This window comes from Lontra canadensis, unplaced genomic scaffold (genome assembly GCF_010015895.1).
Source record: "Lontra canadensis isolate GAN:19392208 unplaced genomic scaffold, GSC_riverotter_1.0 scaffold27, whole genome shotgun sequence".
Lineage (NCBI taxonomy): Eukaryota > Metazoa > Chordata > Mammalia > Carnivora > Mustelidae > Lontra > Lontra canadensis.
In genome coordinates, this window is record NW_022631021.1 from 4,529,018 (window position 1) to 4,547,882 (window position 18,865).

Below are 18,865 nucleotides of genomic sequence, written 5' to 3' on the forward strand. Positions count from 1 at the left end.
CAAAGGAAACTGACAAGTTATTGCAAATGTACATGCCATGTGGTTTTTAGAGGGCTAATCCAGATTCCTCCAATGTAACAAACCTCTTGTTAAGTTGTACAAGGTAAGAGACTTCTGTCTCTTGGTTTTTACTGAGCTGCATCTCTAGTGCCTAGAATAGCCATACAGAGAGCAAGAACTCAATACAGATACCTTGAGTGAATGAATAAATATGATTAGAATAACAAATACAGTGATACTTCAAGCACTTGCCTTCAAGAAGAAATAGTGCACTGTAGGACTCTGTGTATACTTTTACAATGCTCATAATTTTAATCTGCAATAGGAAGTTTATTCCAAGTAGGCTGCAAAAGGAAGATGTCTTCTGAGGTTAATTTAAGCAGACCAACAAATTAAAATGATGCAATAAGATGGAATATGTTTCATAATTGAACTGACTAAATACAAACGGCTGATGTATGGATAATAACATATCTTCTAAGATAAAAAAAAAAGTCTGAAAAGATATTTGTCCATATATTAACAGGTACCTTAATATAGGGTTCAAAATTATTATGAAGCCAATTTATGAATTAAGGATTAAGAATTAAAAACTGGGGGCGCCTGGGTGGCTCAGTGGGTTAAGCCGCTGCCTTCGGCTCAGGTCATGATCTCAGGGTCCTGGGATCGAGTCCCGCATCGGGCTCTCTGCTCATCAGGGAGCCTGCTTCCCTCTCTCTCTCTGCCTGCCTCTCTGTCTACTTGTGATCTCTGTCTGTCAAATAAATAAATAAAATCTTTAAAAAAAAAAAAAAAAAAAAAAGAATTAAAAACTGATGTGTATCTTGTTTAAAACAGATACATGCTTTTGCCTTTTTAAAAAATCATTTCCAGTATGTATTTTAAATAAAAGGGATGTTTAAAATACCCAATATGGATTATTTTTCATAGTGATAGAAGCAAAGGGATAATACCTCATCCTTTTTGAAACAATGCTATAAATCCACTTATCAAGTGATTTTAAGTGTGAGAGTAAAAATAACATATTGGTCACCAGAAGTACTTTAATTATCGAGTATTTTATTCAACTTATATTCATACTGACAATTTTTCTTTTAAATAAAATGATTTTCACAGCTATAATTATTTTAATTCAGGGTATCTCCTCTATTTCAGCACAATAAAATGGGAAAAATGTACAACTTAGAACTGTAATAAAGCTGCATTTTTATCTGCTTGACCTATGGATTAATGCTTTATTAGGCCCTAATACAAATCCTGAAACCTGGACTGTTGTCTCAATTTCCAAATTAAAAGAAAAAAGAACTAACAATACATATTAAGACTGTTTGTTCATTCTTTCTCAATTGACTTCTCACATAACTCAACCCTACAGAATTAATTTATATGGAAAGCACTGCATGATCAAGTCCTTTCCTTTGTAAAGGAAGAGTTTTTATCTATTACTCTTCACAAGCTATTACCATGAGAATAAACTTCAAGCCATCCTTGTTTGAAATACACTTTCTAAGTGTGGTCTAAAAAGTGAATATGGTTTTCACCCTGGTACTGAGAAATTGCATTTCAATTTCACTAAAATCTTACTTCATTCCTTAATAAGAACTAAAAGGACCACTTAAATGTGACTTGAAATATAAATAAATTAGGCGGACCTTATATGGCACCAAACTGAATGGTAAAGATATAAAAAACAATTCTGGAGACAAATAATTGGCTTTCTAGGTGAGAAAGCCAATACTCACCTATTATTATTTCTATAACAGGTGAGTATTATACAGACTGAGACTCCGTGACTTAGTGTTCCCATCTCCAAAGTCACAGGAAGGTGGGCAGGGTCTGAGAACACCTTGCACAGTACTTAAGGTGCATCATTTAGCACCAGATCTGTTTCTTTGACATGAACTAAAAGTCCCACAATGACAACAGTCCCTGCTGCCAGCTGAACTGTAACAAATACAAAAGCACAGACCGAAGGGGAAGCATCAGAAACCACTCTGTCTGAGGAAGAGAGAGGAGGGTGGCAGTATGTCGGAATTCCAGGAAGGAAAACTGAGGAGAGTGAAAATGCAGAACATTGAGAAGAGCAAGGTTTTGGAGGTGAGAGATAATGGAACCAAGTACAGTTCATTTCAGACTAGAGGAAGGGCAAATCAATCAAGAAATTCTGAGGTACAGGAGTGAAATGTTGGGAATCCAGGCAGTTGAGCCTTGATGTTTCAGTGGAATGGGATGAGTTAAGAAAGTTAAGGTCGCAAGAATGGAAGAGATGGGGAGCCACCATATTAGAGAATGGAACAGGGAGTGCACGGGGGATAGATAAAATGACAGTCACAACTATTCTCTACGGAGCATCAATATGGAGCCAGGCACTGAATGTCTGTGTGTATGTGCACACATACATACACATGTATGTTCTTTCTTGATATTCTTATAATATAATTATTCCTATTTTAATATAATTATTCCTATTTTATAGACAGAAAAACTGAGAAATATAATTATTCCTATTTTATAGACAGAAAAACTGAGGATCATAGAGTGACTTGTACAAAGACAAAGAGCTAACGTGTGGTAAAGGAAGGACCCACACAGATCTACTGAGTGCCAATACTTGCGCCCTGTGCTGCCTATTGAGATAGGTTCTCTTTCCATATCACAAGATGAAAAATGGAAAATCCTTGGATATATTGTTTATCTTGTAAACAAAATCTAAATATATATCCAAATGTCAAACTGTCTGACAAGATTTAACAGATTTAATTATCTCCTGAGAGTCTGTAGGAATAAAAAATAAGGGAAATGGCATTTAATGAATACCTATTCCATTTTATAGACCTGTAAATAGCCCACATTTTTTAAAACAAAATATAAGACTTCTAGAGCAAAATTCTAATGAAAACCCAAGTATGTCTGAAGCTAGTTCACCATCTCCAAATGTGCATCTAAGTATTCACCGAGTCCAATCTATGCCTACTCTCTTTACCCAAGAATAGTGTTTTGACTTGAACTTAAGTAAAACACATTTCTCACCAAAATCTGAAGTTGTTAATTCAGGCATAGCTATTGTTGCAATAGTAAATGTCTCCTAATGCAGCTTAAAAATATAATTCTTTTTTTTATGGCTTGTTAAAGGATGGACATGCACGTGGTATTTAAGGTTAACTGTTCAAAATGGTTCCTTCTGTAATGGCCATTAAGGGCCTACACATTCTCCTTCCAATAGCATCAGCACAACATAAAATGCATATATGTTGGGAAGCTTTCCTTCTTAGAATTGGTTAAATCCAAATATTAGTCCTGACAAAACATCCCCTGGATAGGTTGCAGAGTACAGGTTCCACAACAAGAAAAGTCACTAGAGTAGAAAGCAGAAATGACCTGCTACCAAGCAGGTCATATAGCTGAATTCATATGAGAGTGAAGAGTCAGACTTTTACTACGGAGCTTCCTGAGACAATGTAAAGCACTGCTTTAAATGCTAGGCACAAAAGTCAGATATGAGTTCTGCTTGTCTTCTGCCTATAACTAGTCACCATATTTTTCAAAATATTTTCTTACGACACTATTCCCCATAAGGCCAAATTTGTTAAGGCCAACAAAGGGCCTTCAAAATGATGACTGTTAAATCATAAATTTTGCCAGAAGCCAAGGGGTGACTGTGTGATATGAATCCTTTGAGTATGTTGTCAACTTCCCAAAGACCTTGAATCAGCGTCCAAAGTATTCACACTGTAACCTCAATTCACCTGTAGTTAGATATCAACACATGGTATCTTCTAAAGAAATAAGAGTGGCACAAACCTAGAAAATCCAGGCCAATTCTTTTGTAACTAGTTATTCAACAACTCACTTAAAAACCAGGCATATAATTTACACTATATTACAAATCAATGGAGAGCTTTAGTTATAATCAAACAAATCTACACACTTAAAAGGTCTGCGTTGTCTATATTAAAACCTGTTAGCAAAGTAAATGAAGCAAGAGTAATATGAGTATGGTCCTTAAGCAGCAAACATCTGAGAATGGGAAGCAATCAAATTCTTGCTATACTTTTTGCAGGGATGGAGGATTTGTGTTTATCTACAGATAGTTTCAGTGTTGTAGAGGAAACGCCCAAATATTACTCATTTGTAGTTAAGCACCATTAGTTGATTCTAGAATCATCTAGCATTTTATAAAATAGTATCCTATTGTCAAAAAGACTTGCTCATTGATATATCCTAAATAAAACTGCACGCGGCAGTCACTCAACTAGTAACTGTTAAATGAATTAAAGCCTGAATGGAATAAAAAGAGTAAGACTTGGAGGAAAAATTTCAATCAAGTCGAAGTAATTGAAATTCTGTCTGTCTCTGAGGCAGACGGGCAGTGTATGGTTGAAGATTAAAAACTTGTCTAAGGAATTTAAGTCATTTATAATTCTAGTAAAGAAACTGCAGTTAACTGAGTTGACATTAAAGAATATGTAAATGGAAACATAATCAATACTCTTTCATTACAGGCTATCTATCTATCTATCATCTATCTAAAGTGCTAGAACTTTGTTCATTCCCTTTCTCAAAGCCTAGCTCCTTTGTAAAACTGAATTTCTATTCAACACTCTCTGAATTCTCTAAATCCTTGTTCTATTGTAAATTAGAGTCCCTAAACTGTCAATATCTCCATAGATATTAGCTAAGAGTAAATTTCATCTTCTCTTTATCCACACTCTTTCATGTAACTAATAGCTACTCATTTTTCTGATCTCAACTCAGAAGTAGTATCTCCTGGGAAATTCCCTCTTTTGCTGTTCCGTTTTATTCCTTGACCTTAGCACATCGCTTTGCACATATCTTTTAAATGACTAACTGAATTGTTCAGAGTTTATTTCAAATAAGCCTACTGCGACAGCCTAGTGGTGACTTGTATCTGCCCTTGGAGCTTCCAATCCACCCTACAAAATGTTGTTACAGTGATCTATAATTTTGGAACTCAAAGCTAGTCACCAGCCTCTCAAGCCCATCAATGGCTCATGGACGTATAAAGCAGAAGCTGAATTCTGTTAAACAGTCCACAAGGTTACGTGTGACATAACATCTAACGAATTTCTCCAGCTTTATTTTCAACGCTCTCCCCCATCTCCTGGAAGAACTCGCCCTCTCAAAATATGGATCCCCCAAATCAAGAGTAAATAAAGTTTAAGCCTCGGTGTTTTCTCATATTTTTTTTTCCTTTCTCATGGAATATTTTCTTCACATCTATTTTCATATATCTGGATTTTGCTCAGGTTACACCTTTTATGAGATATCTCCTTTCTGCACTACACTCTTTTTCCTGTGTTTTCACTATATCTTGTGCATACCTTTATAGTAAAGTATAGCTTTAAGACTTCAGTCCATTCTTTCATTTACATCTGTGTCCCCCTGCATGTTCTCAGTGCTTTTTTGGATGAATACATAATGTGTTAATGGGACATTAGGTGTTTTTTACAATTATGTAAAATAAAGTATTAGCATCTTACACCAAAAAAACTGCACATGGCACACCAAAATAAAAGTAAAAAAAAAATTATAAAGTTGGATGAATTACAAAGAAAGGTCAGTAATTCCATTAATTTTTCTATTAACTCAACAAATATCTTTCATATACAAGTAGAATCTTAGATGTACTTGCAGAAAAGATTTAAAAGATGACATCATTCAGATAAATAACAGACACTCAAAATATTTGCATATTCCAAATATTATATTCATTAACATTTAAGAATCTCAGAAAATCTCAGAAACAAAATATTAATGTCCTAATATGTAGACAGTAATGAGCACAGATCTGGTCCTCTTTAGTAATCAGAGTGGTGACTAAGAGACATATCTGAGATTTTTCTTAAACCCTAAGATTTAAGGGCCACCTTCAGATTACCCTCCTCTTGTTTTTTGAGGCTATTCCCATATGGGAGATCTATTTACATGAATGTCTTTAAACATCACAGGCTATGTTTAAAAACTGATCATGTAAAATGAGAGTTTAAGGCACCCCTGAATTTATCAGTTGAAAGAGAAGATGGCCACACAGCACAACACCAAGCCTACCTTTCTGCATCAGAGGCAGTGCCTTTCCTAGTCTGTTTTTGGATGCTAGATCTTTCAGACTTTCTGGAGTGCCTGTGGAATGAAATGTTAAAGAAATACAAAATATATGATGAATACAGCTACAGTAGTTTCATACAATGATAAAAACAATAGACATGAAAAATGACAACTATCTTATTTAGATGGTTTTGTCAGTCAGTGCTTTTAAAAATAAAAACAAAAAATAATAAATAAAAATCTGAACTGGAACTGGTGGGAGACATAAGTTGCCCAACAGGAGACCCAAGAAGCGGGGATTCCCTTAGTTTAAAAAGGTCTGTCTGCAGGAATGATTTAGTATGGACCCCCACTGAGCAACTTTGCCTCTCCTAATGAATAAACAAGTCCAGGGGAGAAATGGAGCGAGGACAGATGTGATGACAGCAATGGTTTGGGTGCTGAAAGACTACAAAGGGGGATGTGCCCTCTGTGTTTACGAGTTTTAACAGGGTGCTGCAAGAATTTGTTGTTTGTTATTCTTCTCCCACAAAATATGAGAAGAAAAATACCACAGTGAAATATGCTTCACATAATCATTTTAAATCAAGTATTAAAATTATATCCAAAGTTATTATAAACATGCTTTTGAAACCATGTAGCATTTTAAAAAGCTGATTACACATCACCAATCAAAGAATCAAGTTATATATATATATATATATGTGTGTATATATATATATATATATATATATCTCGAACATTTGGAACTTGAAATGCATTTTCCCAAAGAAATGTTTCTATAGAGAGCTTACCTCCCTAAGCAGCAGCTCATATATACTATTTGACCTAAAATGTGTCTCGCCTACTATATATGTGAAATATAAAATATTATGGTCAAGAAACTAAAACTTACTATTAAAAAATCCCGGAGAAACCATCAAAAGTAACATGCATTTTAATCTTGATAATTTATATTTTTCTCTCAATAGTTGATTCTTTACAATTTATGCTTATTTTTCTTTCCTGATTTCACTTCCTTCCAACAACAAAGAGACAACTGTCTGTCATTCCCTACTAATGCCAGATAATCAGAGTGTCTCATATATGCCAAGCCCTGATGTCCCCAACTAGAAATACACGTCAAAGTATGAAGTCCAACAGGGTGTACAGACTTCTGGGGCTGCTCCTCTCTCCCCGTATCTTTTGCTATTGCTCAAACTGGTTCCACCCTGTGTTGCCTTTCTAATTCAGGGCTTCAGCTGTGTGTCCTCAGGCTTTCTGTTACCACGACGTCTCACTTTTATCTCACAACTGATGAAAAAAGTATTGACGCAGAGGAAAGAAATATCTCTTGCTTATCACTTTCCTTGAATTGTTGGAAAAAAGGATATATGGAAGGATAACTCGAGGTCAGGTACTGAGGGAGGTACTGACTTATTAACCTTCACGACAATCCTTTCAGGTATCATCTTTATTTCAAAGATGAGGAAACAGGCTCAGGACAAGCCCACCCAGTCAGTAAGAAGTAGACCTGGGATAAGAATGTAGATACGTCTAGCTCCTAACCTGTTTCTGTCATGTACTATCAGCAGAGAGAAGGGAGGAAGTTGGGTCTGATGTAGGTCCTTGGGGCTGCACCCTTCCTCAAGAAGGGAAGAAACTATGAAATATGGGGGTAGACCTTGGAAAGCACTAAGAGATAATATCTCATATTAAAGGAATATCTCTGATATTCTTGTTTACTTTGTTGATCCTATGATGAGGAGGGGGCACTGTAGTGTGTAGAAGACTGGAGATGTGCATGGCACATGCTTGAAATCGATGGGAGGTGGTTGCTGGAAAGGAAAGCCAGTTCCTAAAGCACACAGAATGCAGGCATATAGATAGCAGGAGAAGCTGCTGGAGGCCCAGCAGGCATCTGAGCTCAAAATAAAAAAATACCATTATGGGGAGGGAGACAACCATAAGAGACTCTTAATCTCACAAAACAAACTAAGGGTTGCTGGGGGGGGTGGTATGGAGAGGGTGTTGGGTTATGGACATTGGGGAGGGTATGTGCTATGGTGAGTGCTATGAAATGTGTAAGCCTGATGATTCACAGACCTGTACCCCTGGGACAAATAATACATTATATGTTAATAAAAATAATTAATAAAAAATACCATTATGGGAAACTGATGCTTTTTTTATGACACTTTTAGAGCCCTTCGACATTATCTTAAACATGTCAAGGTAAAGTTGAACCCCACCAGAGGCCTGTGCTGGTGGTTTTGTTTTGTTTTGTTTTTTCCGTCCTGTAGAGCAGAGGAAGTGACAAGCTAATGTTCACATTACTGGACCACAAGACTGCCCAAGGACTGGGAGGACAAATGTTCCTTTTCTCATATTCAGCAGAATGAGAGCAGAGTTTTAGGTCAATTCATGAAACTCCCTGTCTTAAAGGTTCTCACCCATTTATTCATTCAATAAATATTTGTTGAACATGTACAGAAGCCAGATTGTTCTAAGTGCTTGGCCTATGTCTGTGGGGGAAAAAAAAAAGATTTCTGCCTTTAAGCAATTGATATTTTATCTGTAGGAGAAAAATAATACACAGCAACCACAAAAAGCCCTCAACATCTTGAGGGCTTATCCCAGATCTATTTCTTACTTAAATTATATAGTATAATCAAAGGCGGCAAATACTAGCAACAACAAAAAGTATACCAGAGCCAGGAGGATCAGAAATGTGTGTGAGGGTATGGTTTGGGGGCAGATGCAGAGTGCCATTTTCAGCAGGGTGATCAGGGAAGGAGTCACTGAGTAGGTGACATAAGGTGAGAAGGGAGTTAGCCACCTATATCTCTCAAGAAAAATGTATCTCAGGAAAATGAAACAGCAAGTGCATAGGCCCTAAGGCAGATGTGTGCCTGGTATGTTTGAGCAAAGTAAGGAAACTGGAAAGGGAAGTTCTGAGAGGGAGAAGTCAGAGGGAAAGTTTGGTGATGGTGGGGGAGGGAGGGGGAAGAGTGGGGTTGGGGGAGGAGGAGAGACATGTAGAGTCCTGTAGATTCTCGTACAAACTTTCTACTACTGCACAACGAAAGGGCTTATGGACATCTTGTAGAACTTGTGTGTTTTTGTTTCTATCCCTACTAATTTCTGTTACTCTTTCTAGATTCCATGGAGACTTGATTTCTGTAAAACTTTCAACTCTCCTTCCTCTTCTCATCCTCACAATATAAAACACTCACATGCTAGACTGATTATCCCAATAATCCATAACGAGGGCGATGACAACCATGACATGCCAATACCAAGGACAGCTAACACTTACGGGGAACTTGCTGGGTGCTTACATGACGGCTTTACCTGCACTGACTCATCTATAATCTCACCAATCTTGTGAGGTGGGGACTACTTTTTCTTTTTTTATCCCGTTGAAAAATAAAAAGATTGAGGCTTAGAGAGATTAATTTCCTCTAATTCACAAAGTCATTACATATGAAACCATGAGGTGAAAGAAGACTCCACAATCTCAACGGCAGTGAACACAGGCATCCATGGCAGAGAAAACGCCGGAGCCCAGTAGTTCAAAGCATGGACTGTGGATTCAGCCCGTCTGGGTTTAACTACTGTTTCTGTTGAGCGAGGTGATTTTAGTTAAGATACTTAGCCACTCTGTGCCTCGGTTTTGCATTTCTTGTTCTGACCTGTGAAGTGGAGATAATACTAACCTCTCACAGACTTGCCAATTCTACGTCAATATCGCTCAGTACTTGTGTTACAGTTGTTGTGACATTACAGAGAACAAGGGTTTGTAGTAGTTTGGGAATTTTAATTACTCAGAACTAGCAAGCGGTAAGTGCTATGAAAGTATTATTTAAACAGATAATAGCACATATTTGTTTCTTAAAGGTAAAGACTTTTGTCTATAGCAGTGCCGAGCTCAGTCAGTGATCTGTAATCAGATGACAATAACTCATGAGAGGTTCATACATCTAAATTTTTATTTATTTATTTATTATTTTATTTCTATTTTTAACCCTCTTGTTAAAAATGACCTTTTTTTAACCTCTCCAAATGCTATAGAAACTTACATTTACTTACCTAAAGATTTCTATAAAGGATAGGTCTTCATAATTCTTTTTAACCACTTAAAATCTTCAAATTGAGTTACACTTAATTGTAATAGAATACAATTGTAATAGAATACAGAATAGAAAATTCTAATGTCTTTTCCACTCCAAATCCGAAGTTATAGCTATGAATATATTATATTTTTTAAACACAGCTATTTCTTAGAATAGAGGTTTGTGATATGTGAAATAGGAATGATTAGAACAAACAACTTATATTTACATACTACTACACTATTAAAACTACTGATCATATGATCATAGAATGAATCATAGTGAAATGAACTATATTCTACCTTACATTACTCTTTCTAAGTTCCTTGTGATCAGGAATGGCATCTGTCTTGAGTTAGCACTGTAACATCAATACCTAGCACATGGTTGCTGCTCATAAGTATTTATTAAATGCATGGTTAAAAAAGTAATTATTTTGAGTATTATCCTATAATTTGAGAGTTTAAAAAATTACAGTAAGTAAAAAAATAACTAGAGTTATAAAATTCACTTTACATCAATTAAGTAAATTTAGAAATAGAACTTTTCATTGTTTTCTGGGCTTCAGTAAAATACAAAATATCATAAACAAAAAATGGCATTTAGTTATTGACTTTGCATCATGAAGTGTCAATCATTACTATTGGCCCCTTATATGCTTATCATGTTGCAACAAGGCAGCATAGACACAATTTTATTCTTAAAGGGACACTAGTATTCAGCTAAGCCACCTACAACTACCTAAATTTACAGATGAGGAAACAGAGTCCCATAAGGTTTAAGTGGCTTATCCAAGGTAGGAGCGGCCTTAATTATTTGGTGAGGACACCACCATCACGTCCTCATGTACTTTGGTTCTCTGCCCATTCTGCCATCCAGTGACTTGAATGATTTGACTTTACTGGAGGGACCCCTGGAGAGAAGTGAATAAAACAGGGTTATAGCATTTCCATTATGTCTTACTTATTTTGGGTTTTAACATGTTTTGTTCTATTAAAAATTTTTGTCGTTTTATTATTCATAAAGAATGTTTCTTTGCTCTAGATGTGCATGAATCAGAAATACAGAGCTTTCTTTTCTCTTCACAATTTAATCATTATATGGTTTTGGCTTTGTGATCCTTAGTTCACAGGGCACAAATAGAATTCTTTAAAAGTTATAAAGCTACATTCAAATGGAGGTATAACAATTATTTTATTATTAAATCAAAGCAAGAGTAAGTAATAATCAGAGAAGTGGGAGTGTTCTTAATTAAATCTAATTTTTTCAAAGCTCCATTTTTAATTATTCTATTAATTTAAATGTTAAGATTCATAAAACGTACTAATGAAGAGAGGTAATTGTTAAAACCTATTTCTGTACTACTTTCCTTTCCTCTTCAGTAACTAAATTCAATTAGAGCAATTCCCTGAAGACATTGATAAATACAGCTTTTCTGAAGGTATTACAATTCTATTAAAGTCTAAAATCAATATGTTAATAAACTAGTAGTATTACTTAAGGCTACTTTATCTTAAAGATTTTTTTTTTTTTTTTTTTTTTTTTTCTGAGAGAGAGAGCGCTGTGGGGGAAAGGGACCAAGAAAGGGAGAGAGTTTTAAGCACACTGGGTGCTGGGTGGGGCACCACGTGCAGGGCTCCATTTCACCACCCCGAGATCCAACCTGAACCCCTGAACTGAGATCAAGAGTCAGACACTTAACCAACTGCGCCATCTAGGCGCCCTTATTTAAGACTATTTCATAATAAAATGAAAATACGTTTGTTGGTTTTGTTTTGTTTTTAAATCCACAACATTTTAATTTAATTAGAATTAGCACTGATACCATAAGAAAATATCTGTATATATGCTGGCTAACTACCTAGATGGCTGATTGCGGAATGCAAATGTTTATCATCTTGTCTCTTCATAAGCTTAGTAAGAAAACTTTATATCTGAATAGAATCTACCTAAGTAAGAAATGTCCATATGCAGTGAAGATGGCTGCATACGATTAGGATGTGTGCACCCTTTTTGTACAGTATCGATATTTATGTATATGACAATAGCCATTAAACAGGCTTAAGTATTTTAGTGGATGAGTATATTTCACTTATTCAAATAAAGAACATTTTTGAAAAGCACAGATAACAAAAGATGTTATCAAGCAAATAAAAATGGTAAGTAAGGTACTGAATTTATAAATGGTTCTACATTAACTCTGCATCACTCTGGCAATTGCCATGAACTCTGGAAGTAAAAAAGTAGGTGACCTCTTTATTCGAGAAATATTTTTAATGGAGAAAGAATATTCATTCAGTTTGAATCAAAGGAATCCACCTGACACTTTTGGTCAGAGATTCTAATATGCAATTAGCTGCTACTAAGTGACAAGTGTGGAAAACTATACAAACATTGATTATTTACAAAAGAAATAGGACCTACTTTAGTGACTCAGGAATTAATCTTTAACACAGTGGGATGTTTTACTTGTGGCAATAATTTATTTGTTGTCAACAATTTAAAGTCCTTGAAAACAGGGTTATTTAATCAAATATTTTTAGTATTTATTTAAGTCACACACCCTAAAGATGTGATGTATAACGATGCAAAGATAGTCTCAATCAGATGGAATTTGCAACTTCAAGCTAATGAAGTGTTAAAATATATCTCAAAAGTTATCAAATAAGAATATATCGCATTTTCCTGAAAAAGCATTTATGCCAAGAATATTTTAAAGTAGAATTAGATAGTAACAATTACGATTACTTATACTAGCCTTTCACATTTAAGAATGATTGATTCAACTGTGAGCACTAAACTCAGAACACCTTGATGCTTCAGGGATGTATTAAAATACATTTTTTTCTAACTTGAATACAAAAATATTGATTAATCCGAAGCCACAAGAAGATGCAAATCTTACTAAATTCACAAACAGAATTATGTATACTCAGGTTCATAAAAGTTACTTTTTACATGTTAAAATAATGCCATTTACAAAGAGATATTTTGTTATTGGAATGATTATGTTTTAAACCGTCTTCACATTTTTAGTAATAAAACTGCAGGGAAATTTTCCCTACAATTTTAAAGTCAGAATCATCCCCTGGGATTCTAAATTTATGTATTTTTTTCCTCATCATTGTTTGTTTTAAATACTCTACAAATTCTAGGAAATCTTCCTAGATCTAGAAAAACCCCTTTCCATGTTAATTCCAAATAATCTATTACACAACTTGAGATGACATCAAGATTGTTTAAAACTGAAATTAAATTGTGGGAAAATGGTATGTTAAAAGTCGCGTGTGTGTGTGGGTGTGCACACATAACCACAAGTATATTTATGCTGTAAGAAATAAGGGGGCAACTAAATGCTTTCCAACTTAACTAGAGAACTGTCTTAAGCAAAATTTTTTGCTTATTTTCAAAATAATCAAATAGGACCTTGATTCAAGACATCCAAAGGCTGATTATATACTCTGTCACTGATTTTAGAATATTTTCCTAGTTGTCAGTGATCTAGGGCAAAAGTCAAATGATGCCCAAATCATCATGAGCTTTCAGTGTCTCCAAATCTGATGTTATTTTCCCTTCTTTCGGAAATTGGCAGAAACTTCTGAAAAAGTAAATAATGCTGATAAGAGGTAAAATGCAAGTGTTAAGTTTTGCCAAATGGCTGACATGGTTACCTACGAATATAGCATCTTTGATTTAGCTATTTTTCTGTCATATTTATGGGCACATATTATTCCTACATTTTAGTAAAAGTTTATTGTAAATAACTTTCTGTTCCCTATAGTAATAAATCATAGTATCAAGCCATTTAAAATATATGCTTTTTGGTTGAACATAGATCTTATATGCAAATAAGTCATAATAAAAAATAAAATGTATATTCAGAATTATGTATTAGCAAAACTTCCTTAGTGATCTTATCTAAAATGATCATTTCTGCTCCTAAAATTTACTCATAAAGTTATGTATACAATCTACGAAATCAAATAACATAATTAATTCATATGTCATTAAAAGACAACTAATTTCCATTTCATGTATATAAAAACTGCAAAACTATTATTTGGCCTTCCTTTTTGCTTAATTTGTGATCCAACAGACTTACATCTAATATTCATTATAAATACAGTTACATTTAATTGTCTTGTACTCAAACAGCATTACATGAGATGAAATTTACTGACTCATTTGTCTGGAATAAAGTCAAAGGCTTTCTAGAACTGTGTTTTATAAAAGGAAGTTCTAAGTCCTTGATGGCCAGAACCTTGCTTTTCTTAAACACTGCTGTGTCTCTAGCCATAGTAAGAGGGCACACTGCAGACCACAATAAATATTTGTTGAACGAATGAACAGCAATGTGGATGTAAGTTTTGTTTAATTTATATGATTGCTTTATATTTTTATTTGAAAATACTTTAAATTTAGAATAATTTTTAGATTGGAGATTTGCTAATTGTTCTACTCTACGAAATTCTGTCCTAGGAACCAAAGGGAATTAGTTTTAAATTTCAAATACGAAGTCATCTTAAAATGTAAATTTCTTAAAGATTAAAACATGATTAAAATACTCTTAAAGTCTTTATAAACTACCAGTTTGTAGTCTTCTCCAAAATGGTAAAATGACTTAATTTTCTTTGAGTGACAAGTCTTAGTTTTTCTTCCAAATTGAAATCCTGAAGTTATCTTGATAATTTACAGATACAGAAAAAAGAAAATTACATCACTCTTAACTAAGATTGCAATTATTCTGCTATCTATATCCACACATACTGGAAATGAACAAAAGGAACCTTTTGTAAATGCTTTACTAGTTGTTCTATTTCTGAGCTACCAAATATGCTTCACTTCAATCAATATACCAATATGCTGACTGAATTTCTGCTTCGACTAGAAGAGAAGCACCCTAAAATCCAATAACTTTTTGTGACCAGTCAGAAAAAGATATTTAAAGCCAATGACTATAGGTAAGAAGCACGGTAGAACAGGAGAACTGGGTTAGCTACACCTGTGAGAAGGATAACACAGCATTTCTGACATTATCAGCATGAGGCACATTCAAATGACTGATGCTACTTTTAAAGACCTACCTTGTAGATTGACACTAGCCTTCGACAATATTTGATTTAAAAACACCATATACATACAATAGATAAGAACCAGTTATTTTACTTCCAATCAGACATTTTTAATGTTCCCCCAAACCTAAGACAACGGAGATTAAACCATCAACCAGTATAACAAAGAAAAGGCTTCCGTGACAGATTTTAATATATTTTAAAACACCTAAAATTTTTATTTATTCATGTTTAAACAAAAACAATATTTAAATATGTTTCTAGAAAATCAAAACACTGAAACAAATGCTAATTTAAAACAGAACTCTTCCACTGGATCTGACTTTCTTGTGTTTAAACTACGCCATCTGCATGCCATCCTCATTTTAGTAACGCACTGAGGTGCTTTATTAGAGATGGGATGCATTTAGTGATGGAATCACAACATATTTGGTTCTGGCTCCTGAGAAGAAGCATATAATGCCCAACACTTCTCTTGGTTATCCTTCACTCGTGGCCTATCAACCTGTCGAAGCCACTTGTCTGTGAGGAGGAGTTGGCTAGTACCTGTCATTCTCCGGAGACGCATGCTGGATTTGAATCCTGGGGCTAGGAGGTCGTCTCCTATCTAGGGAGGGGGACCATCTACCCCTGTTTGCCCAATGAACAAGACAGGAAAAAACAGGACATTTAGTAACTCCTAAAATAAAAGAATATATGGAACATTAGGACTGGAAAAGCACCCCAAAAAGGCAAAGTGTCGATTTTTTGCTCCATAATTTACTTTTTGATTTTGATAAGCCTTGGACAGATAGATTATAATATTGTAAGAAAATAAATCTTTTCACCCTATAAGTGAATAGAAAAACAATTTATTTGGGAAGATGTTTGAAATCTGTTGTGTGTGATTTTGTTCTTTTGAAATGTGCTTGTGTGTGTGTACATATCTACACACACACACACACACACACACACACACAATATATGACTTTAAGTTAAAAAGATGCACCCTTAAGAACTTGGCTTATGTTTGAATAAAATAGGTTTAATAAGTTACCAATGTTTTTTTGATACTAGGCATTGGAATTACTGGATAAAGCGGCAAAGATAAGGTGTGTGGATTTATTATAAAGCAGAAACACAGTTTTCTATTTCTATGTTTACAATAATACCTTTTTTGTGATCAACAGAGAAATGAAAGTTTGAATCTTCATTCTTTTATTAAACTACCTTGAGATTCTGTGTACAACCACAAATTATAAACACCTAGTTGAAAACTCAGAAGAGGCAATAAAGGACTGAACAGGCCAGATTTGGGAATTTTTATATATTAGATATGAACACTTTGAATAGGATGATTCCTCTGGATATTGGCTTCCTTGTATGCAACAAGGGATAACTGAATTGGCTCTAAGCACTCATATGGCTGCAAGAGTTATAAATATCCAGACTAGTCCTAACATAAAAAAAAAAAAAAAGCCATCTTCTTTGCCTTTTCACTTAGCTGACTGGATTTATTATTTGGACAAAAGCAGCAAAGGGCTGTCAACATGTGACTAGGCTATCTGAGATCAGCAGGTACTTGATTCTGAAAGCCCCATCAAGTCTGTCTGTGCTTCATCAGTCACCCTTAGAAAGACAAACTTGCCGTGATTCAAGTAGGGATTTAAGGAAACTAAGAAGCAGATAAAGGTATCAATAGCAGAATTTGGGGAGCAAACTGTGTGACATGTACTCTTCTAAGTGTTACATGTTTGTGAAATTAAAAATACTTTGCCTTAATTTTAAATTACTCAATAATTTTAGATTATTGAAATGGTTGGTCAGTCCAATCTGATTGCTCTAAAATGTATTTCACTTTATTGGCTTTTGTTCTGCAGAGACAATAAAGAAAAATATTTCTAAAATAATTGAGAACAACCACAACCACAATATCCTCTACATTATGTTGTGCTTAGTCGTGTTAAAACTGACAGAGTTGGAAGTGTTTACAGTATGTGAAAACACAAAAATACAGTTAATGTGGGGTTTTTTTGGTGAAGTAGTAAGTCACATTAGCTTGACAAGATCATGAATAACCTTGCTTCTTGAGGCAAAATTCCAGTCCTTGTGTTTATTTAAACAAAAAAGTAAAGGAAAATGCTGTAGTTATGGAACATGCAGTGAAAGCTACAAGAGGGAAAGGTGTACATTTGGAAACAGGCAACTGTGAACGCAAGCTATTAAAAAGTAATTTTTGATGAAATATGTAGCATAATACATGTATTTTCTGTATACTCAAAGTCCTTCTGAATATGCTGATATATAGTACCAATATAAGAAATCCATTCACTTTTCCCTCATATATTTAATATGGGGGCAAGATTAATTTACACTCAATTTTTGTCCAAAGACTAGATATTACATAAGTTTGACTATAACATGTTTGTGAGTTTCAAATATATTAGTACATCTTATATGCTTTTATATTATGTGCAATATCTTTCTCTCCTATGACACAGAAGAAAAGGCCAACAATGGACTTTTTATCCCCTTGTTATTGAGCCAAATACACATGGTTCAGCTTCCATTTTCATCTTGGAAGGTAGCAGGGCAGGCTATGTTGGAGTTATTAATCATGAAGTTGAACCAGCTCCTTCTCGATTTCTCTTTCCAATATAGCCTGCCTAGAAATTACTGGTTAGTTACAGTATTAGTATTTCAGTATCAGGTATCCCATATTCATTAATTAAGACCCTTTATTTGCTCAGAGCTCATCCCTTTCCCTGTGATCACAGCAGAAGAAGAAATGTCACTCTGATGGTTGAAGGGTTGAATTAAGAGGCTATGAGCTCCTTGCATAAGGAACTAGACTATTTGTTTTTGTTTAATTTTGACAGTTACAGAAAAAGTCATCAATATATATTTGTGAATGTCCAAGTAGATAATAAATTATCACAGATAAGAAATAATAAGAACCTTAACTAAGAGATTAACAGTGGTGAGGGGGCCCATTGATGAGATATAAAGGAATTAGAACTGACAGGTCTTGGTAAGCAATTAAATGGTTCTTATGTCATGTCTTTCCACCCCCAGCACTGATAGACTGTAAAACATACGTGTGTGTGTTTGAGTGTACAATTAATATTTTCACTTGCATATGTACACCTTTCAATGGTGTGTATCTCTTGGCAGAACATAGCTAAGCAGTTCAATTTTCTAAAAGAGAAATTATATGGAAACATAAACCATTCACTCCATAAATGGCACAAGTAAGAAACTTGTGAACTACTGTATCAGAAACCAAATCTGAACAAATGAGACAACTGATTATACAGTATGTATTTTTATTGTCTAATCCCACTATTCATTTTAGTCCTTAAAAAATGAGTAATGGGCATTAAGGAGGGCACTTGTGATGAGCACTGGGTGTTGTATCTAAGTGGTAAACCACTAAATTCTACTCCTGAAACTAATACTACAGTATATGTTAACTAACTGGAATTTAACTAAAAACTTGAAACAAAAAAATAAATTAATAAGTAAAAAAATCTCCAATAATTGTTTTAAAGTAAAATTAATATAGATACTTATACTCTGAAACAAAGTTTATTTTAATTCAATTTATAGTTGTTAAGTTTTAGGTAGGTACCTCCTTTCTCCTCAGTCCTCGTG

General features: G+C 34.5%; 1 protein-coding gene across 50 annotated transcripts in view; it reads right to left on the reverse strand.

Moving 5' to 3' along the window:
• RIMS1 (regulating synaptic membrane exocytosis 1) overlaps positions 1-18,865 on the reverse strand; it is a 491,535-nt gene that overhangs the window by 116,824 nt on the left and 355,846 nt on the right. For 18 of the 50 annotated variants that reach the window (XM_032864386.1, XM_032864387.1, XM_032864368.1 and 15 more), the window contains 2 exons: positions 15,779-15,862; positions 6,070-6,141 (listed from right to left, as the gene is read on the reverse strand). The exons of 13 other annotated variants lie outside the window; for them this stretch is intronic. In XM_032864386.1, coding sequence (XP_032720277.1) covers positions 6,070-6,141; positions 15,779-15,862 — 156 coding nt within the window. The remainder of the gene's footprint in view (positions 1-6,069; positions 6,142-15,778; positions 15,863-18,865) is intronic. 19 more of the 50 variants (XM_032864389.1, XM_032864413.1, XM_032864415.1 and 16 more) reach the window with 2 other exon arrangements.